At 38.6% G+C, this 23,364-nt stretch overlaps 2 protein-coding genes across 4 annotated transcripts in view; both read left to right on the top strand.

Moving 5' to 3' along the window:
* Positions 1–8,678, top strand: part of ATOSA (atos homolog A) — a 40,321-nt gene extending 31,643 nt beyond the window's left edge. For 2 of the 3 annotated variants that reach the window (XM_088519549.1, XM_088519543.1), the window contains exons 8-12: positions 623–731; positions 990–1,148; positions 3,232–3,300; positions 4,149–4,348; positions 7,688–8,678. In XM_088519549.1, coding sequence (XP_088375675.1) covers positions 623–731; positions 990–1,148; positions 3,232–3,300; positions 4,149–4,348; positions 7,688–7,841 — 691 coding nt within the window. In that variant the 3' untranslated portion in view covers positions 7,842–8,678. Of the gene's footprint in view, positions 1–622; positions 732–989; positions 1,149–1,496; positions 1,595–3,231; positions 3,301–4,148; positions 4,349–7,687 lie in introns of those variants that run through there. The other variant, XM_088519557.1, reaches the window with a different exon arrangement.
* Positions 8,679–12,245: 3,567 nt separating this feature from the next.
* ARPP19 (cAMP regulated phosphoprotein 19) lies at positions 12,246–21,816 on the top strand. The gene is made up of 3 exons (XM_088519484.1): positions 12,246–12,472; positions 17,134–17,256; positions 20,513–21,816. The coding sequence occupies exons 1-3, from the start codon at positions 12,428–12,430 to the stop codon at positions 20,681–20,683; spliced, it is 339 nt and encodes a 112-aa protein (XP_088375610.1). The 5' UTR covers positions 12,246–12,427; the 3' UTR covers positions 20,684–21,816.
* Positions 21,817–23,364: the final 1,548 nt, after the last annotated feature.

Genomic DNA, 23,364 nt, shown 5'->3' with positions numbered 1-23,364 from the left:
ATGCAGCAATAAAGCAAGTTAACAGAGACAGAACATGGGGTGCTTTTCAAAATAATCCTTATTTTCAAATAATTACTTTTAAATTTTGCTGCAATTGGGCAGACACTAGAGTTTAGCCCCCCCCCGCCCCAATGGCACATTAGTTTGACATATTTTCCTTAGTGATCTGTATTTCTTTCTTTTTTTCTTTTTTTTTTTTTTTTTTTTTTTTTTTTTTTACATCCATTAAATCTACATCACCATCCGACAGTGTGCAACAAAAATAGATAATCTTTTTTGGTATGGTTTCTATCTTTTTAAATTGTCATAAAAATCAAATATGAAAACAAATGTCCACACTGGTTATTTTATTTCTCTCCAACATGAAGTCATTTCAGAGTCTCAGCTGGCCAAGCAGAATTTGTCTGCTTTATGTTGTCAGCAGTGAAAAAATGCTTAGGTGGCTCCAGCACAGGCTGGGGATGGCTAATCTCCCTGCTCTTTTGAGATGAATGCTGAAATCTCCTTATATCTGAGAGCCTGCTGCGTGGATGGGAGGTTACTGTGGCATTCGAGAGCTGTGTATGCCCAGAAAACAAAAGCAGATTGTGTTTGTACTTTATTCTGTCTTCTTTTTAAATAGCCCTCAACAATGTATAAACAGAGACAGTGATCCAGACAGCCATGGGAAACCATTTCTGAGTTCTAGTGCTCCACCAGTAACAAGTCTTAGCCTTCTGGGAAACTTTGAGGTACTGCATATTCTCTATAAGTCTTGTGGTATTTTATTATTCTTCTGTTCTGCCTTTTAAAGTGCATTAATGTGGATAATTCCTGTCTGATTTTGATGTTCATAACAGAATTCAATAAAACTTGTTTTAGTTTCTGTAAAATAAACTTCTTGAGTCTGTAAGATTCAAGTTCTTACATGAAGTGCTTATTTGCTGTTTAGTTTTGTTAGATTATGTGAGTCACTCCCAACCTAAACTGTGTACGTTTTCATTTTCCAGGAGTCTGTCTTGAATTTCCGCTTAGACCCACTAGGTGTTGTTGATGGTTTCACAGCGGAAGTGGGAGCAAGTGGAGTCTTTTGTCCTACTCATATGACTCTTCCAGTTGAAGTGTCATTCTACAGCGTTTCAGATGATAATGCACCCTCTCCTTACATGGTAATTTTATGGTTGAATTTATTTTTCCTCTTTTCAATCCCAGTAGCGTTCAAAGTAGCATTTGAGGGCCAAATATAATAGTCACTTTTTTTCCTGGAAGACTAGGCTGGAACAAACCTGATGACAGCTTGTAGACGGGTGAACTTTTCTAACTGAGGTGAACTTTTCTAATTTAAGTTTAATTATTGTATTAAAGTACATAACCCTAGTTTTTGCACAGGTGTTTTATACTCAGCTTATTAACATATGCAAACAATCCCAAGGTAGTTCAGAGTTTCTCAGCAAAACTGGTAAAATTGAGGGCAGTGAAAATCAAGAATAAGGATATTTTTACCTTCATCCTTTGAGGCTGCAAACCCCCCAAGTTTTACTTGGAGACAGAGTTGGCTTCAGAGTGCGGGGAATTAAATTCTGACGGATGGACATGAAGAACAAGAGCTAGGTGAGTATGGAGTTCAGGAAGTGGTGCTTTGGAGGGGTTTGGGGTATTTTCAGCTGCCTTCAATTGGACTTCTCATCCTCCTCCCTCTGTTCCCTTTCCCAAACTATTATTCCTTCTCCTGTTTCTCTGCTCCGCCATCCAGCTCTCATCTTGGGATAGTGAACATATTTGTCTCCCTCCACACTTGAGGGATCAGGCCCTGCTGTGTCCTTTTATCCAACTTACCTAAAATAGGCAGTGAGGCAATAGGTGTGCTTAACTTTGTCTATATCCTGCTGATGCCAGGCTGTCACTGACAGCCAGTGAGTGGTTTAGGTTTAGGTCTTTACAACTGCTGATGGAGAGAGCTGCAACTCAAAAGTTGTTTAACCCTTTCTTTCTAAGCAAATGCTATCTGAATTAGTGTGAGACAAATCATTCTCACCAGCTGTTTAGTTTGCTGATGTTTAATAGTGACACAGTACTTGTGTTGTTAATATTCATGTATTAAGCCTGTTCTGCTTTTCTGTAATGATATTTTTTTTTTTTGGTGGATGCCTAAAGTGCTCCCTTGCAAGAAACGAAAAGATGTGTTGTATGCCAACATTGAATCAGTCAAATAGACTTGTTTTAAGTTCCTATTCAGTCATGTCATGGGTGACAGATCTAATTTTAAGAGAGGTTTTAGTATGTGTGTCTGTGTCTGATATGGTAAATGGTCTGTTTAAACATGCAAGTGAAGTATTGACATACTATCATCTTGATATTTAGAATCCAAGGCACATTACCATATTTTTGACCATCTACTTTTGAAAGTGTCTAGAAAATCAAATTAAATGTCTTTGCAAAAATTAAGTTTGGTTAATACAGTTTAATCTTGTAAAAGAAATATCTATTCTTTGCTTTAATCTTTCCAGCTTTTCACATGTTCTTCCAGGTCCTGAAGTAATTTGTTCCATAAACGGTTAAAGTAGCATTGCTTATTTTACTAGCTGGATGTCATTGTTTCATTCTTTTCCACATGCTGTAAACATGCTATTATGGTTGAGTCTTATAGGATTAATATAACATTTATATAGTGCCTCCATCATCAGAAACATTGTTTCTGTTTGTATAGCTCGTTTCTGTGCTCTGGGCTTGGGGGAGTTTTTTGCATGTCCTCTTCAGTTGTGCACTGCAGTAAATCAAGCGTGTGCTCTGCCGAGCAGTGCCAGGGCAGAGCGAGGTGCCCGGTTCATGGTACGTGGGCGAGTCAGGTGTCCGATATGTCCCGGACGGTGCAGGAGTGAATTACGGTACTGCCAAGTGTTGAATTACGATGGAAGTTCAGGTGCGTCTGCAGCCTTCGAAAAGTAGAAATTAAGTTCTGCAAGGTTTGGAGTATAATTGGTGCAATTAAAGGCCATCTGAAAATGGGAAGAAAGGTACAAATGTTTCATTTTAAGAAGAAAGCCTTATTTCGCTGTGTCTGCCAGACTACGAGTCTGAAGATGCGGAAACTTGGATATTGTTTCAAGAGGAGAATGTTCCCCTCCTTGCACAGTTTTTAATGATCTGCCAATGTATCTATTTATTGTTTTTAGAATAAGTATAATTACACAATTAAGAGTATTTTCATTTGTTAATATCCTGACTTGAACTAAAGTTTTGCTTTTTTTTTAGGGTGTTATTACTTTAGAGTCCCTTGGTAAAAGGGGTTATCGGGTACCGCCTTCAGGAACAATACAAGTGGTAGGTACTTGGTAGATTTGAGTGCATTAAAACCACTAATATCAAGGAATTCAGGCACAGTAAATTAGATTGTTTATTACAGAGGGGCATGAAGCATTGGAAATGTGAATCTCTGTAGGTACTGTGGTATTCTAGTTTTTCAAAGTATAAATCTGCGTGGAATTTGTGGGACAAAAATAGCTCTAAACGTGAAAACATCTGTACCATGAGGAAGCTGAAAAATCACTTGTTGAACATTCAAGTTAGTAGTTGGTGACAGAATAGCTTTGAAGAAGTAATGAAGTAGGTCACCATCCAAATTCTGAAATTCTTCTATACGCAACTTTCTTATTAAACATTCAGCTTTATGTAATTTATAGCAGTTAGAAATAATTTTAAAACATCTACTCAAATCAGGAAGTAAAATACAGTAATTCTTGAAATCAATACTCTAGTTCTTTAAAGAATCCAGTTCAAAACTGCAAACTGCTAATTTCATATACAAAAGCAAAGTGTGTTCAAATGTGAAGCCAAGCCATCGTGATTCCTGTACACCTATTGTGTGTCTAGACAATAATATGGACAAAAAGCTGATCGAAGAAAAAAACTGAAATGGGAATCTGTACGAGCAAGTAGTAGTAGTCATATTCTAGTGTTTTAAATTAGATAATGATTAGTGGTTTTTTTTTTTTTTTTAATGAGAATTGGTAATAGCTGAACAGTTAAAAATCTTTAGTACATTTTTTATGTAAATACTTCTCTATGGAGCAGTCTGGGACAGTCTGGAAATTTTGACTATTTTGGTAGGTGACTTTTTTTTTAGTTTGCAAACTAAAGACTGTTGTACTCTAAACTGTTTGTCTTTTCAGACCTTATTTAACCCTAACAAAACTGTGGTGAAGATGTTTGTAGTGATCTATGACTTGAGAGAAATGCCAGCTAATCATCAAACATTCCTACGGCAAAGAACGTTTTCTGTTCCTGTGAGACGAGAAATCAAGAGAACTGTCAATAATGAAAATACTCCACAGACTGAAGAAAGGCTCCTACGCTACCTCATACATCTGAGGTAAGCTCCTCAGAGCGAGGTGGAATAATCCAAGCACCACTCTTTCCTCTTCTTTGCCAAACAGCCTCTTTCTATACAGGCTTATTTTTAACAAAGAATGCTTTTGACTTAGACGTCCAGCTGGATAGTAGAGAAAGGCATGTTAATAAATAATTTGGACCCTGCTGAGGAGGAACAAAGTTAAAATATAAAGTCCTCTTCTGTCACTGAAGTTTTTGTATAGCTTGCTTCATTTCTTACCAAGAGAAATGTAGTTTTGACTGGATCAGTGTGCTTTTTGGGGGGTCACAGGAAGGAGTGAATGTTGTATGGGAAAAAGCCAAAATTAAGGATCAGTGCAGAGATGGTGGCCAGTGCCATAGCATGTTTCCTGTGCAGCAGAATGTGCTCTAAAGAGAAAAGTAGTGACTCCTAAAAATGCAATGCTTAGTGGTAAAAATGTAAATTATCTGTTTCGTGATGCAATATAAGTCCTTTATAATACATTATGACAATCTTCCTTAAATGATTTACAAGTGCTGCCAGAAACCAAACACTGTGTTAGGAGTATTTGGATGCTTTGGAGACTGCAATTTGAAACAAATGAGAAATGATTGATACACTTAGTTCTTCTGCAGTTTGCAGACTTTTGCCAGCATTATTGTAGTAAACAGACCACATAAATGCAGACATAATGATTTGATTGCACCACTTTAAAGCCTGACAACAGTTGATATCCTAAAACTAGGAAGGAGAAGAAATTAAATGTTTTTAGCTTTCCAATTTTCCCTTAACTAGTTGTAGAATTGCTTTCAGTGGTTATTATTTTCCTGTTTAATGGCATTCACTTCTACGAAGCAGGCTTTGCAAACACAACTTTGTCTATGTCAGTAATTTCAGACCAAGATACCCCATTAAATAAATCTAGACAGTCATAAAAAGGGTGCTTTCATTTACTAGAGTGTGAAAATAGCACTATGATTAGGCTGTTGAACTGTGTTTTCATTCTGAATTTTAGTCTAGATTCAACTTCAAGCTTTTAGGATGCACTGATTTGCTGCCTATCACTTAACTGGCTTCCAAAATTTTTCTTGAGAGAATCAATTCTGAAAAAGAATGTGCAGCCCAAATAAAGGGCTCTATTTGCATGTAATATTGATTTGCATGTAATAGTGCAAAGAACTGCTGACTGGTATCAGCTGTAGAGCGGGGAAAATTGTGGCCAACTGTGCCTGACTTACAGACATGATGTGTTAGACTTCTGTTCCCTCTTAGTTTCTGCTTTCTGTACTTTAATGTAGTTTATAGAGGTACATTTTAGAGAGACATAATACTTAGTTGTGTTGCAAGGCAAACCTACTTTCTTTTCCATCACCTTTTATGGTGGATAACAAGTCTTCTTTTATGAGCTTCCTATTTGTGATACCTGTTGTGAGATACAAATGCAGCAGCTCTGCTGCTTTTAGTTTTAAAATACCTAAAATACCTCTACATTTAGTACATTCAGGCCTCCAGTAGGGATCAACTTAGGGATTTCTGATGTGTAAAATATAATTCAAAATGTACCTGTTTCTGACTGAAAAACCAGCTGTATCATGATTAGGATGCTTAAATGCTTAGCCTGAAAAGTGAGAATCTTCAGGCTATGCTGACATTTTTGCTTCAGAGATGAACCCATGCAGTGGGTCTTTTCATTTCAATTCTGATTAAACAGAAAAGTCTAGAACTGCTTGAAATATTCTAGTAATTTAAGCTGATCTGTCTGAGGGTTATTGAACAGAACTTCAGACTTTACAGAAGATTCTGCTCTCTCTCTAGTATTATCATTATTAAAGATTGATTTTAATTGAGAGAGTTAATACATTTTTGGTAGCCTATTATTCACATACAAAAATTATATTTTTAACAATTTTCATTTTTAAAAGTGGCAGAGTTTCTTCAAAACAATTTTACTGAAAACTCCTGTGTAAAAATAAAAAACTATTAAGGATTTTGTGGTTACTTCAAGCAAGTGGATTTTTGTTTATCATTGCTGTAGTTTTTGAAAAGAAATACCTTAGTTTGGAATTTTGCTAAAAAAACAAATGAAGTCACAAACAGTAAGCTGCATTTTGGTAGCATCTGCTTGTGAGGCCTTAATTACCACTGTCAGCACTCACATTATGAAAGCCTTTTTTCAAGTGGTAATTCAGCAAAAATGCTTGCATAGGTCTGGAACTTAACATTGCCAGTGAGATTTTCCTAAACACCAAAACAAAGAGTCAGATTTATTGCCTGTGCAGTTTTTACATACACATTTTTGTGTGTTTGAGAAATTGTTTGATAGGCTATTAGGTGGTATTTGTACTCACAGCTACAGTATTGAGGTAGCAAGCGTAGCCTGCATTGACAGCCAAGCTTTCTTTACTGAACCAAAATCAAAAGTTGTGCTTGCAGTTTAAGTAGTGTCTTGAAAATGCGTTTTGGGGGGAAACATTTTCAACTATCAAGCAATGATTTTTGCATTGTAATTAAATCTGCAAAAAAATACATAGGCAGTTAACTAGTTAATCTACCCTCACCATTTTTCAACCTTTAAAAGTAGATGGTGTTAATTACAGGCATATTGCCAGTATGGAGCATAATTGGGCTATAATTGCAGTTGCTTAACAGCTAAGCAGTGGCATTTTTTCATTAACTAAATGCTACTGAAGACTAGATTGGGGGTAAACTTGAAACTAGTTGTTTGAAGTAGTGATTCTTCAGGGTGTTGAGAAACTTCGTTTGAATATTTTCCTGTTGTGACTCATGACACATTTATAGGTGGAAGCTACGGCACCTGTTACTGCTCATTTATTAGTTGCTTTTTGATTTTTTTGATCTGTCAGCATTTTATAATCTAGAATTCATATAATAGTCATAATGAGTTTTTATTTACTCTTGTACTGATGAGTCTCTTCCACTTGCAAAAGAAAGGTCTTGTCACATTTATTTTATGGTTTGTCTGCTATATCTTTTTTCCGTAGCTTACGATGTTCATAGTGTATTTTGGCAGCCTGTACAAAGTATAGTGTTTTTGTGCTTGTATATGTCATTTCTCCAATAATGTTTATCACTTAAAGTTTCTTTTCTCTGCCATCAACGGCAGCTTTCTGGCTCATCTGTTATTTGTGTTTTCAAACTTTCCTGTATTTGTGTGTTGATACTATGCCTATGACATCGTCTGTCAGAAATCTCTATTTTGCGGGATTTTTTTTTTTGTTCTCATGTTCAGATGCTTTCTGACCTTCTTAAATGGATTCATCTAGTGCTAATTAGTAGTATTTAAAGAGGAGTCTCTTTCTATGTGTCTGTTTTATAATACAGATAAATGTTTTTCAGGTTCCAGAGTTCTAAATCTGGAAAGATCTACCTCCATAGAGATGTAAGGCTCCTGTTCTCTCGGAAATCCATGGAAGTTGATAGCGGCGCTGCATATGAACTCAAATCTTACACTGAATCTCCAACAAATCCTCAGTTTTCACCAAGATGTTAGCAAATAACGGCAAACTAAAGTATTCATTTTACTGTTGATTACTCCTTAAAGGCAAAGATTGGTATAGAGGGCAGTATAAAGTTAAATCTGTAAAGGAATGAGAAGTAGCGCGCAAGAGAAGCAAGGTTCTGCTGTGATCCTGGACCAGTTTTGTAAAGGTTTCTGGAATGAGCTTTGTGTATTCCAAGTAGACTGGAAGCAAATACTTAAATCTAATCTTTTTGTACTGTTTAAACCACTTCATTGGATGTGTTGCAATAGCAAATTCCCAACTTAGTTTAGTGTTTACACTTTTTATTTTATTTTTCAGTTATTTAATATTTAATGTTTCATTTAATACTCAAGTGATGTTTGTCTTTAGTGTTCTAATGTAGCATAAATCCTATGTAAAAATCATACTATGTATTTTTGGCATTAATATTGAAATCTGAAATATATACAGATGTCTTTAATCTGTGTGATGTTTTAAGTGATATTCATTTAACTTATTGAAAATGGGGACAACAGTTGAACTTCCATAACATTTCATACTATGCAAGCATTTGGCTTTCTTCTTTTCTGTCTGTAATATTCTCCTCTTTCTCACATACAGATCTAATAGCACTTGCAACCATAGTGCAGAATGTTGATTTATTCTGAATTCAGATCACAGATTCGTATTTTCCTCCCTCAATTTCTTTCTGTCATAAAGAGACACTTGAATATTCCTTCTGTTAACAGTTTGAATGTTTCACAGAAAATTCCCTCCCCCATTTTTGATTTCTGAGATTGTGTTAAAGGATGTACTGTGCAAACAAATTAGTATTTATATCTTAAATATATGCAAAATCTATGAAACTTGTACTTTCTGTTTTATTTTTAGATATGGAGGATCTTCATGTAATCTGAAATGTTTGTAACAAGTGGCATTTAGGCCACTAGGTGGCTTGAAACTTTTCCTGGAAATGCTACATTGGACATATAAACACTTTCCAATACATAGGTGATTCCTAAAACAACAGTCAGATAAAAAGGTTGTGCCAAGTCTTAAACTGTGTGGCTGAGTAGGGGTGGTGGGGGGAAAAGCAGGAATATTTTAGTGTATTTGGGATCTATCTGTAGCAATGAACAGCTTCAGTTTGACTGTATTTCCCAAAGATCTCAGAGTTTCTCACTGTCTTATCTTGGGTTATATATATTTTTACACTGGATTTTCATAGTGTCAGCAATATAAAAGGAGATGTTCATATATGGGAATATAACATCCTTATCTGATGAAGACTTTGGAGAAAGACTAAATGGCCATGTTGTATATTGAAAACTGCTTCTAGTTGAGTCAGTGCATCATGAGATCTCCAGGAAGGCAGACAGGGAAAGTAGGGGAGACCAGACTTTCCAGGTGATACTTATCAAGTATCTTGCAGCTGTGATACTGTATATTCAAACTGCGGTTGGTACAGAAAGCTGCAGCTTAGGTAATACAGAATTTTGGAGATGCGGTCACTACATGTAATGTCGTAACTTAATTAGGTAAACTATACCCGTCCCATTGTGGATGCCTAGAATGAAAATAATTGTAGGGGATCTGTACACAAGTTTAAGTCACTTTTCATTTATACCTTGATCTGAATTAACACTTTTCACTAAGGACACTTCCTGGTAAGTGTTTTGTGTTCATAAAAAATGAACTGAATTCCATCTAATTTCCACAGCATGGGTTAACAAATGAGGTTCGACTAGTTTTCAAGAGGTCAATGGGCTCAACCATGTAAAATTCATTCTGACAAATGTTCCTGAGTGGTGTATAAGGGGCTCCAGTGCTGGAAACTCCAGGTAATCTTCTCTAGTGTTCAACTGTGCTTGCCTCTAGAAAGCTGTTTGCAGCATCCCACTAAAACTTGCTGCAATTGGAGCCAAACTGCTTGTCCTATTCACAAATAAACAAAACAATTTAATTCCCTTGTTTTCTATATGCACGACAACCCCAGATTGTTCATTCAGTCTTTTCTCATAGACGTTTTTATTGCCTATCCCCCATCCTTCTGCCTTCGTGCCCTTTGTGTGGGCAGGGGCTCTCGTGCAGTGCAGTGCAGCATGCAGTGCCAGCTGAGGTGCAACGGTTATGCTCACCTAAGCCCCTGAGGTGGATATGTTTTATGGATGAAATTCCAATTCACCCATCTCATTATAATACTTTTTTTTTTTTTAAGTAATAGATGATTGTCAACTTATATGCATCTCGTTTTCCACTATAACAGAGATTACCTAGTCACTCCAAATCAGTAGCTGTATTGCGTGTGTCATTATTGAATTTCATTCTCCCACTACCTAAGATTTTATGTCTGGTTTTCTGGATTATTCTGATATACATTTTTTTTCTAGCAGCTTCTTCCACCTCTAAGTAATCTGTTTATAATAATAAAAAGGATTATAGTACATTATTTGGATTATCTAGGAAACTGGTGGATAATATTGGCCGTGGGAAGCTTTCTGGGAAAATGCCAAAAATATGGCATTCCTCTTTGAACAATTGAGTGCTATTTCTGAGAAAATTTGCACCCACTGCACTGAAGTTCCACCTCATTTTGCTTCCCTGGTTTACATGTGGAAGTATTAGCAGTTTTGTTAATGCCAGGTGGATTCTGGAACTTGAACTTCATGCACCACTTCTCACTTCTCTTACCTTTGCATTGAAGGAATATGATTGCTTGAAATACCTACCCTTAATTACAAATGCATGGTTTCTGTTACTCAATTTTTTTTGAGTACTTGCTTTAGTTGATTAGATAGCTTAACTATAAATTCCTGTTTGTGTTCTGTCCTCCCTTTATTCCCCTTGAAAGAAATTTGAGGAATGGACAAACTATCAGTCTTCTGGAACCTCATTAATTGTTTATACGTTCCTATATAGATGGCTACTAATGGGTCTGAAATTTGTTCAGCCAGTTCCCTAAGTACTCAAGGGTTATTTTTCATCTGTGTTCAAAATATCAGACTGGGGAAAAATAATTTAATGTGAGTACTCTGTAACCTCAGCTTTCCTTATTCTAGCCTGAGTTTATATTCTTTAATAGTTTGTTATGCTATGATTACACCAAATTGAGGAAAAAAAATGCCACCTTACCTTCTTTGAATTACTCTTTTAATCATCTTCTGCTCTAGATAGTAAGTAAATAAATAAAAATCTTGAAGCGCCTTCTTAATATATTGTGTAGAATGCTGCCATCGTGTCCCTTACTGGTTGGATCTCATTTCTTTGCTCAGGCTTTTCTGAATCCATACGCCATCTTTTTGTGCTTTGTGCTGCTTTTGATATACGTCCTCCATTACTTGACCTATTTTCTCTATGTGACTTTCATGTCTTGGAGGTTACTGAAGAACACGAGATTTTCTTTTGCTACTTTATTCATACAATTCCTATCTTTCCTCTGCATTGAAAAGTTTACCCTTTTACTATCATTTTATTAAGGAAATGCTAACTTCTTTAAGCTACATTTTCCCCCCAGATTAATTTCCCAAGAGATAAAAGATTGCCGAGGTTGCATTTTTGTTGCTGCCACTGTTTTGTTTTTCTATTTCATTTCAAAATTTATGAGGTGCATGAATTTTCTGGTTTTCTTGTTGCTACAGAGTTGTTGTCTTTTTATATTATCACAGTTCCTTGCTGGAAGAACAGCAAGGGCTAGGAGCAAATGTAGGACATTTTTTTTTTTTTTTCCTAACAGTAGGAAAAAAAACATAAAGTTGACTCTGGTGCATTCTAAGAATTTCCCTTGTAATCTGTCCTGCTGTATCCCTTTATGAGTAAGCATACATAGTAAGCTCCCCATTATCACAAAATCCTCCTCCCTGGATGAATTAATTTAGCAGCAGAAATATACACCAGTGAAGAGCTTCATCCACCTGCTTTGGAGGGCTGCATGTGAGTGTTGAACCATAGGGCCATCTTGGACTGGCTCCGTGCGGACTCGGGCGCTCCCGCCGAGGCGCCTCGCTCTTCCCTCGGGCCTCGTGCGCCCAAGAGCTGCCCGTGCTCGTCCTGCCGGCTGCGCGGGGGCTGCCGGTGGGGAACGCGTGTCCATCCCCAGCCACAGGGTCCCGCGTGCGGAACGCTCCCAGGGAGGCTGGAAGGTCAAAACTGCAGGAAGGAGGTAAAGATACAAAAGATGGAGGAGAGAGTACAGGATGCTACGGAGAGGCATGCTGGCAGGAGGGAATGTTTCATTAAATTCAACATACATTAAGTGAAGGGAGATAAGAGCTCCTGTTCGCACAGCCCCCGCATTCAGAGCCCGGTAGCCGGGAGCACGCGTGGGCCTGCGCCCTCCCCGGCGGACTACAGCTCCCAGCATGCCCGCGGGGAGGCCGGACGTGACGCCAGAGGGGCGGTGGGAGCGGGGGCGAGCAGGCGGAAGCCCTTCCCGCCCGCGCCGCGGCAGTGCGGCGGTGCCGCGGGGGAGGCTGCGTGCGGAGGAAGTGTGGTCCCGCCGGCTTGCCGTCCCGAGAGCGGCGGCCATCTTGTGCGGGAGGCGGCGGCGCGAGCGGCACGAGCGGCGGTCGCGCGTCTCCGCGAGCCCTGAGCGCGCCGCGGTCGCTGCTGCGGCGCCATGTCTGCCGAGAGCCCCGAGCCCGCCTCGGCCGAGGAGCAGAAGGTGGGTGCCAGGGCGGCCCCTCCGCGGGGGGCGCCGGGCCCGGTGGCCGCGCCTGCCCCCGGGGCCGCTCGGGGCGGCGCCGCCCGGCCTGGTCGCCCCCGCGCCGCGCTCCGGGCCCCGGTCGCCCCCTTGGAGCGGCGGCAGCGGCGCCGCGCGCCCCCCGGGCGTTCTCCGGGAAAGGGCGAGGCTGGCGCCGCCGCGGGGCCCGCGAGCGGGAGGGGCGAAGCGAGGCGGCCCCCGCTCCGCCGCCCTCCGCGTCCTCGGGGGAAGCCGCTCGCCGCCGCCGCCGCGGTGTAGACCCCGATAAGCAGCTGGGTAAACCGCCGCTGCTTTTGTTTCGTTATTTTCATTAATTTTATTTTTTAGTGCAATCTGACAGGGTGGAAAAATATCCCGAGCGCATCTGCGCTGCTGTGGCTCGTTTTACTTCGGCGTGGCTTCTAGAAGGAACAACTGCGAAGTTTAAAGGCGCTGTTAGATCATGGCTGTAGCGAGCAGTCTTGAGGGGCGCTTACGTGGGATGTGGGGCCCCAGGCGCTGTGTGCAGGTAGCAGCTTCCTTGTGCCGCCTGCGACTTTAGAGAGTCCTTCGGTTTCCGAGTTTCGTCATTATTGCACAGACTCGGCTGCAATTTCTACAGCTATTCCTGATAGGAAGAAGTTATGAAACGCAGGCGCTGCTCTTAAGGACCGTAAAAGGAAAAGCTTGTTCTGTCTCACCTATTTAAGGTTTTGTTTAATAATTTACAGTCTGTAACGTGAATATGCTGCACAAATAGGAGTGATTTCGAGCAGTACAGAATGATACTGTCCTAAGTGCGGTAGTTGGGTCCGGCCTTCTACAGCTGGTGAGGTATTGTTCATGCTGCTAAAATTGTGTGTCCTGCAGCTCGGATCTGCTTTCACGCTTAGGTAGACTATTGAAAGGATAGTGTTTCTATTCAAAGCACATAAAAATAAATCTGTGGCAGCAGTCCCGGAATAGCTTTGTAATAAGAGAGTAGTAAAACATGTGGTAGCAAGTTTATTGTGATGCCTTCTAGTGTGTTCTCATGAAGTCAGGTGACCTGGGCTCATTTTGCCAACTAACTTGCAGTATGAAGTCTTCAAATGTAGTGCTTTAATGCTGTATTTTGAAAATTCCCTGATTATATGTGATATGTCTCCCTTGCCAATTTTTCTACTTCAGTTTTAGTCTGGTTACTGATTCAAGCCAAATGAAATGAAAAAAAAAAACAAATATAATTGTTTTCTCTAAAACTATATTCTGTAAGGATACTGTAATATCAGTATTACAAGGTTGTGTTATGGCATTGCAGTACTAAGCTGTACTGAAAATGTTTATGGCGAGTTAGACAAAGCTGAGTATTGGCTTAACAAATGCTTAGCTCTGAAGCACTTGTTTAAATCACCTTGTTTTGCACTGTTTACGTGTATGCTTGGGAAAGATTGAGCCCCTAAAAGAACTTTGGCTAGAAAGTGGCTTAACGATCAGACCTTTTACTGTGAAATGCTCCAATGTGGTCTAAAAAGAAAGAATATATATTAGATAGATGAAAAAGATGTTAAACAGGAGAGCGATATATATTTACGAACTTGTTGTAAAAACAGTGTTTCCAGGGTGAAAACTAAGGATATGGGGAGGGTGAGTTTGAACAATAACAACAAAGAAACCTTTAGGTCATGGAAAATGTGCTTGGTTGATTCAGTTTTTTTTTTTTTTTTTTTTTTTTTTTTTTTGCTTTAGATCTTATTTTTCAGGAAGCTGTTAAAAATGGTGCCTCTTGTTTCTGGACAGACTTTTGCCATAGCTGTCGACTGAAGGATTATGGTGTTGCTGTAGTCCTGTTTTCCCATTTTACTTCCCGTTCTGACTGATTCTTTTGTCAAAGAGAGTGAGCTCTTCATACCACAGTTTGAAAAGGCCGGTGGTTCTTTTTTAACCATGCGGTCCCGTTGTCCAGCAGATATGAAGCCTCTTGTGTTCAGTGCTTCTCTAAAGATTAAAAAGCAAGAGCTACTGTTCAGTGATTTATCTAACTACTGGCTGTTCTTTAGTGATGTAAGCTGATTTATAAGCTGTGTAGAAATTCCTGTAGACAACTGCCCCACAAAAAATATCATTTACTAGAAGAAAGAATATGGTGTATTTTGATTCTTTTTCCATTGGTGGTTAATCACTTGGTTCTTTCTATAACTCAAAGGAAAAATGTAAGAACAGCCTTATTGGCTTGAGTTCAGTGTGGGTTTGGACCAGTGATGCACCTTCAAGACTACTGGATACAGCCCAGCCTGTGTAAGAATATAAGGTTAGGGAAGCATGCAGTGATCCTCCCTGGAATACTGTCCTGAGGCTCAGCAGTCAATGGCTTAAAAACCTCCTGAGCTGGGAAGGAGCACATCCAGCTGCTTTTGGAATCCATCTGAGTTCTTGGCATATGCTCTATACTCTGGCAAGGAGTTCTGTAGCTGAACTGTTCATTATATGAAGAACTGTTGTCTTCTCTTTAAAGCTACCATCCACTAGTTCTGTTTGTCACTCCAAGTTTTGCAGTCTTAATTTTCTCAATCAAGCCTGTGTCCAGTTGAGCCACATGGGTGGACAGCTCTGTGTGTGTGTTTTCTTTCAGTTCTGGGATATGTCGACCCTGATAATTTGCATAAGTATCTCCTCTGAGGCACCATAAATACATACTTATGCAAGCTATTTGTTGTAGGCCCTGTGTTCTTAAATTCTCTTTTATTGGTTAACATTGATAAGTCATGTTCCCTTAAATGCTCTGTTGGTTCAGTGATGAATAGCCTGACATTAGATCTTGGAAATGTGTTTAGCTGAAAGGATACTGTTGGAGAAAATGTGGGAGTCGGTGTTGATAGGAAAGCACGACAGGAGGAGCAACTCTTAGGAAACAATTTTTATAACACACAAAAACTGTGGTTTTGATTGGTGCGATATATAGTTTTTTTTAAAAAAAACAGTATTCCATAGTATGTCAGGTGAATTTTATGTATCTTTGTACTGCCTAGCTATGTTTTCATCTGTATCTGAGAAGTGTTAGTTCTTTTCCTCAAAGAAGTTTCTCTGAAATCACTATGTGGATTATTGTCTTGGTTTCAGCCCTCATAGAAGCTTCTCTGCAGTCACTACAAAGATTATTGTCCTTCTATTGCGGAGCTGTTAATTCAGATCCACGCTCATTTGTGAGAAGTTCTTTGTGAGGTCTTGCACTATTGGAGCAACTGGACTGTTCTTTTTATTTTAAGACTGTTGGGATTCACCATATCCTTTGCTTATGGAGCACGCAACAGAAAGATGTTGCATATTATGTATCTTCGAGCTTTTACAAGAGATGTAGGAGAGCGTTGTTGGTTGTGCTCAGCTGGTGTCATGGCTGCAGTCTTTGGTAGTCCTGGCTGAAGGAGCCACCACCTGCTTCGTTCCTCTGTTCTCCCTGCCACTGTGCTGACCTGCACTTTCGTGTAGCTGCTTGGTGAACCAGACTGGGGAGGCTGATCCACTGAGTCACAGCTAGTAGGAAAAAGGAATATATATAGATGGTTGTTTCTCAACTGAATTAGTTTCTGTAACCTGTTCATGTGGAATACGTGTAGCCGTGCAGGCTGACGCAAAGAAAGGATGGTGTCGGTGTGAAAGGGCTCCCGATGCATCTCTAGAAAGAATATGGATCTTTAGTCATGGATGAATAGTGGGCTCTCCTCATTTCACTGACAATTCTTTTCCTAAGTCTTCCTGTGACTTCAGATGGAAATTATATTTCAAGACCTACAGCAGCCAGTTCAAATAAATATATTTTTTTCCCCAAACCATGGTTGGCATGCAAAAAAATTATGCTCGCTGGATACAGGAAGGTAGTGAAAAAATAATTTTAAATTGAAGGTATTTTAGAAATGATCTAGTAGAAAAAATTCTGCTGTACATGTCAAATTACTATGTGAACTGGACCATACAGAGGTCAGCGTGGAAGTCTTGAATGTACAAGTCACATCTTTTGCTGAATATCTTCATTACTTCGAGCATCTTCGTTTTACACTGCACTCAGAATAAGTATTTTATTCTGCATAAATGGGCTATCTATTGTGATAATTTAGGATGATAAAAGGCCAATATAAAGAACTACAGTATTTCTGTCATTAACATGATAGCAAGTATATTTTTGGGACTGAGGTATTTCAGTACTGTTTCGTGGTGTGCATCAGTGCGTCACAGTTACAGCACTGTCATAAAAAATAGATTTTCAAGCATGCAAGTACTAATTTGTCTCTGCTACTTATGAAGAAGCAGAGGTAGGTGGATAAAGTATTGGGTCTCTTGCCCAGCTTTCAGTATTTATTTGAATCTAGTGAAGCCCTATCTTTTGTCTCAAGAATATTTTGCTGTTGAAATTGAATAGCATAACTTGATTTTGATATATACTGCTTTTATGTAAAAGTGAATTGTGCTGGTTATTTTTGAACATGTTCAGGGAAAGTATTTAGGTATGGTGGGAAGCTGAACTTGCAGTTCTTGAGAGAATGTGAAAATGTCAAATAATGGATACAGTCAGATGCTAGTGTAAATCAGTACGTTGGTGGGTTGCTTGTGAAGGTGTTCTGACAATAGTGTATTCTGTTATATTTAACTTATTATTAATTGTGTTTCAGGAAATGGAGGATAAGGTGATCAGCCCAGAAAAAGCTGAAGAAGCAAAATTGAAAGCAAGATATCCTCATCTGGGCCAGAAGCCAGGAGGCTCAGACTTCTTGAGAAAGAGGCTTCAGAAAGGAGTGAGTTCTTTGTTGTCCATAGAATATAGACAAGAAATTCCAAAACTCCCATATCTGTGATTCTTTTTCACTCAGCAGACCTTCACATGACTAAAACTGCTAAGAAGTTGAAACTTTTCGTGGAAAAGCACAAGGAAGAGACCTGTTAAAACATCACTACCACAAAATAACTGTCCCCTTGGCCCGTAAATGCTTACAGCATCAATGACTTAACTGCACCTTTAAGAAGAAAATTAAGCTTTAGAGCTTGGTCACTGCTGCTGTGATAGACTATATATATATATATACATGTTTATAGCAAACATTATAGGTCAGAAGCTCACCCTTGTTCTGTACTGATCTTATCTTACCCATTGTGACATTGCCAAAACTCATGGCCATTCTTCTATATCATCCATGTTTCTAGTGCATGAGAGCTTGGAGCTGATCTTACACCAAGCACCATCTTACATCAGTAGACTGAGAATGGCATTGTAGTTCTAGATATGAACCCTAGCCTACAGTAAAAAGTCATTTAACTGATTGTTGCTGCTTACTCATAAAGTGATTACGTTGTGCATTTCAGGCATATTAGTGACCTCTGTTCTTGCTAAAAAACACTATCACAGCTTTTGGGGCTTTCATTACTTTTGCTCTTTTTTTGGGAGGGGGGTGGAGGTGAGGACAAGAATGGTTTTGTTTTATTTACTATTGTTTAGGCTCTTTGAGTGCACACAGTAATTACAGGTATAAATCCTTCATGAACCAACTGTTATTCAGTGGTGATCTGGTTTTATGCTCTTTGATAACATCTCCTGGGAATTGATTACTGTTTGTGGCTTTTGGACATGCCTTCTCCTAAGTTAGAGCATACACAGCATAGTTAATGGCTGCTGGGAACGGTCAGGTAGGAGGAGATTTAGGTGGCTTCTTCTATGAGTTGGACTGTTACGTGGTCAAAGGCAACCGAAGTGAGACCTTAGCTGCCTCATACATGTGTGTAGGCGCAGAAGGATCATGGTAGGTGTTTATGGTGCTGATGATTTGGGAAGACAGCACTGCAAAATCAGTGGGTGTTTTTGTCCACAGAGCAATTGCTAGAGCTTTCTGTGCAGTACAAATGTGGAAAAAAATTGATAATAATAATCTCTACAACAGCTTCATCTTCAAAATAGTACCATTTATAGAAAAGATGTTGCAGCCCATATTTTCAAATTTGAGTGCTTGGATGCCATTTTGGTTTTAGTATTTTGATCCAGAGAAGGTCATCTTATTTGGTTCTGGGTTTGGGATTCTGCTACTGAGATGAAGGATGACAAAAGGTTGAAGGATGACAAAAGGTTGTGGATTCTGATTCATAATCTGCTTCTTTCAGTTTTCCACTCATGATGTGGTGGTAATACTTTTCTACCGTGCCATGTCTCTTACTATTTTTGTGTTCAGTGTTTTAAAGGAGGAATTACCTTTATTTGGTGATTAGGCCTCTGGTGTATTTTGACCTGCCTGAATTACTGCATTTTGCAGTAGAGTTTGGGTAGTGAGTGAGCTTTTAAGTCTTTTATGAAGCCAAGACTTCTATGCAAATTTAGAGTCTGCTTGAGTAGGATGATCAAATACAGGCCATCCATGAGGAGCTAGAGTATAATAGAAAATGTAGAAATGAGCTAAAGGAGGAAACGGGCTGATATTTTAATGTGTGAAAGGTATATTTTAGACATTTTTTTAAACTTACATTTTCAGATCCTTTTGTATTTGACAACTGGAGCACACTCTGCCTGTTTAATTAGGTGCATATATCATTAGTTTGTTTACTCTATAATAATAGATAAGAATGGATGCTGTGCTTCTGCAGAAAGCATTCAAATTCTTTGCATAGAAATACATATCAGTTGAAAGCAGTAGAGCATCTAAAAGTTGAACAATTTGTTATTATTTAGTTCCTGTATAGAGGTTCCTTTTCATTGCTTCAGTCTTGAAGCACAAAATACAAAAGCCTATTTCCAGGCCTGTCTACAGATACAGTACCAGAATATTGTGATGTATAAAGGATTACACCATCAAAGGGATTGAATTGGAAGATTTGCCAATGAAAGTTCGTGGGTCTGGTGAACTGGCTGCTTGGGAAAGACAGATATGCTGATTTGTAAGTAAAGGCTGAATGCCTTTTTCAGGAGCCCTGAATAAACATCCTTTTACATCCTTGGTTACAGGCCTGTTATTTCAGGTGTTCAAATTACTTCTCTTCAACTTCTGCTGCTGAACATTTTACAGGTAGTAGTAAAACAAAATGAAGGAGTGGTGATAATGTGTGCTCTGGAAACACTTAAGCATAATGACTGCTGTTCAGCTGACTTAGCTAGGCTTGCTTACCTCTGTAAACTTTCCTAGGGAGTGTTCTCTTCAGAGATGATTGTGCATGGTAAACAGCACTTGCTAGTGAATCTAATTTTGGGCTTCATTTGGTAATCTGTGCAAAGGTACACGTTGAAACTACCTTTGTGATAGGCCTCTGAGCAAGATATAAGCAAAATATAACCATTTCTTTGAAGTGTGTCAGTCATCAGTTGAAGATGTCATGCATGACTCGGATGATACCTAATCTTAACACAAATAATTATAGGTCATTTGTCTTTAATATCTTTGTCATTTGTCTTTAATTTAGTGCTTTGAGGGATGTGACAGCAAACAGATGGAGGACTATAAAGGTTAATGCTAATAAAAGCTTACAGAAATAAAATAGATAAGAATGCTTATGTTTAAAGATCTTTTTATAAAATGAATCTAAAGCAAAATTCAAACTTAATGTACTCTTTAGATCCTAAATTAGTATTTTATGTCCAGAAGCAACATGGAGTTGGGGTAAGAATTTCATTCACACACACTGCTTTTAATTGGTATGGTAGAGCAGACTTGATTCTCCAGCTTTAGTTTGTATGTTGTTTGGTTATTCTGTCTGGCAAAATTTGCTTGCTGCAACAAATTTTACAAACCTCAAGGACTGAAGATGTGTGCAATGCTTTTGTGAACACCAAGGCAAAAATAATGCTTGCATTTTTTTAGATAGTAAGAATATGGTTAAGGTTCCACATATACATTAATGTTCAGAGTTCATCTATGCATGCCTGATAGTTTTGATACGATTTTTTGATCAACAATCAATACCAAATCAAAAAGTTTTAATAAGTAAGTTTTAAAGAATCTATTTAAGTATGTATATACCAGTGTGTATATCTAGTAACACTTCAGGCTTTAAAATATGTATAATTTTGTCTTCTAGCAAAAGTACTTCGATTCTGGTGATTACAACATGGCTAAAGCAAAGATGAAGAATAAGCAACTGCCGACTGCAGCTCCTGACAAGACAGAAGTCACTGGTGACCATATTCCTACTCCACAGGATCTCCCGCAGCGGAAACCTTCTCTTGTTGCTAGCAAGCTGGCTGGCTGACTAGAAGAGCTGAACTGCATGAATATTCTCATTCCTTTTATTTCTCCTTAATAGTTAATTCTCACCCTCACCCCCGTCCCCCCCGCCTTCCTTTTGTCTTTTTTTTTCTTACACTAAGTCATGAGACTGACAGCTTTGCAGGTAGCGATAGCATGTGCTGCTATTGTAAGGGAGTACTGTTAAGAAGTAAAATGTGTAGTATTTGGACTAGTTGAGAACAATGCACTGATTAAAAGGACAAGTTTGGTTAGAGCAATGTAATCTACTTGAAAATGTACATATTGCCCATTTCCTAGTGTAGGACTGGTTCCAGCAAGTGACATGGCAAGTTTTACAACTTTTAATGTTTCTGCTTTTGTTATTTCACCTTAATTACAGCATATTTGTATTTAATATAACCTCCAGTTGTGTTGTTTTTTTTCTTCTGTGCTTGGGTTTGTTGTCCAAAGTAGAGGTTTAGACCACAAGTTGCTAGAAGGTGAAGCATGTATAAAAACAAAGACAGGGCTCTGATTGAATTTTGTTCCTGCTCTTGAACGGCCTTAAACCTGTTTCAGCTTTAACAATAGAGTTTTTACTTGGGCAATATTTGCCCATTCTGGTGTAACTCTTGTGAATCTAGTGCTTATTGACAACTGCCTGTTGAAGCTGGTATTCTCTTCAGTTCCATAGCTTAGGAGACACTTTTGTTAAAGATGTGAATGAAGTGTGCATGTGCATAGACTGTTGAATTCACTCTTGTGCCATTCTTGTAAATACAATAGTTTTGCACAACCTTTTGCAAATGTCTATTAATTTTACATTTTAAAAAGCAGACAATGTGCCAATCAAAGCACAAGTGATTCTGTATCTTTCAGAGTACCTGAAACTAAGAGCCCAGAATCTTGCTACTGAAAGTAAAAACTATAAACCTGAAATTTGTGAAACGCATTTACACTTGACTCAGCCACGTGCTTTTGCAGCTGTCTATTTTGTTTAGTAACAACAGGCCACATTCAACTTTAATTCAAAATTTTTACCTATATTTGAACACAGGTATCCATTCTGTTCAGTATCTCTTAAAGCTTTCATAGCTGAAATGCATTGTGTGATGATGGGAAAGATGGTTAAATGGATTGTGCTTGAGAGTTTCCTGTGTGGCAGACCCCAAGTCTAAGCTTGCTAAGGTTTGATATTCTATTGTCTTTGACTCTTAGATTTCTAGAAGTGAGTGTGTGTACCCCTTTAATATTTTTTTTCTTGAACTCCTAAAGTGGAAGTAGTCTAACTCTTTGTCTCTCTGTTATACAACAATTGCTTACTGGTTTGGGCGACGTAAAAAATGGAATTAGTGTTTATATAGTGACCTATGGAGGAATAGGCAGTTTTTTCATGTCAGTAAATGGGAGCAAACTTCAGATCATCTGCATGATGCAGGTCATAAGTACTAGATTGCCAAAATACAGCTGGTATTAGGCAGGTAACTTGATGTGTTTAAGAGCACGCTTGTTCATGAAATCAGATGTATTAGTGATCTATAATGTAATCGATTTTAATGTACGTAATCATAGCCTTGATATTTTATGGGAGCATAAGCTCTTTAAAGAAGATCAGCCTACTGAATCCCTTTTTTCCTTTAAAAGAAATGTCCTGATACAGTTTCTTCAAAAAAAAAAAAAAAAAAAAAAGGCATTATGAGAGAGAATGTTTTTAATGAAGGGTACATGTTTTTCAAATGATGTGCTTTTTATTGACATGTTCAGAAAGCTCTTGCAGGATAAATATTTGCTAGCTAAGGGCAATGCTGGCTGATATTTTCTGCAGTGTTCTCTTCTAAATGCAAACTTAAGCATCACAAAATGATCAGGAAAACGAATAATCGAAATTTGGTCTCAGTTTGATCAGAGCATGAGCAAAGTCTATCAGTGTCTATATAACCTCTATAGTCTTCTCAGTTCAGAGAATTCCAAATTGCTAACCTTATCTTTAGTCTTTCACCCTGTATAGTAATTAAGGGCAGGCTTGAGAGAAACCCTCCTGTTCCTCCTCCTTCCCCCAACCCTTTAGCATTTTAATGAATTTGTAATTTTTTTCACAGGAACAGGCTGAAGAAACAGATTTGCTTGGTTTCTTTAGGTAAGAAGTTAGGCTGGAAAAAGAATTTAGTAAGTTAAATGTAAACCAGAATAGCAAGGAAAGTGAGTTTATTGAAGTAAACTGCTTTTTATAGATGTTTGTCCTAATGTGAAAATCCCTCTTTATTTTTGTATGTATAAATGAAAATTGAAACAATTATGGGACTGGGATTGAAACAAATTTTGAACAATTGAAGATGACTTGCTGTGTGTTGTCTGGTGCCACTATCCTGTAGTTCACATAGGGTAAGTTTCCTTGATGTTTAGGAAGGTTTAAAAACAGCCATTCAAATTTGAACATTCCATTTGTTCTCCTACACCTCCGCTTGTCCTGCTGCTGGGACAACACAAGCTCTTTGGATATTCACTCAGTGCTTGCAGTTCTTAAGGAGGTTCAGCTGCAAGTATCTTATCCATGTGAAGTGTATCTTTGGAGTACTGTATTTCTAACTAGGTCAGCGACTGGTTATGAGCCTTCACGTCTGACAGACCTCAACAGCAGGCATAGCTATTTGAACACTATACACTGTTGAAAACTTAAGTCCAGTAATCACTTAACAGTAAATC

This window comes from Tinamus guttatus, unplaced genomic scaffold (assembly GCF_059628265.1).
Source record: "Tinamus guttatus ecotype Peru unplaced genomic scaffold, ASM5962826v1 Tinamus_guttatus_pri_ptg000004l, whole genome shotgun sequence".
Lineage (NCBI taxonomy): Eukaryota > Metazoa > Chordata > Aves > Tinamiformes > Tinamidae > Tinamus > Tinamus guttatus.
This window is presented reverse-complemented; position numbering and strand designations above follow the sequence as displayed.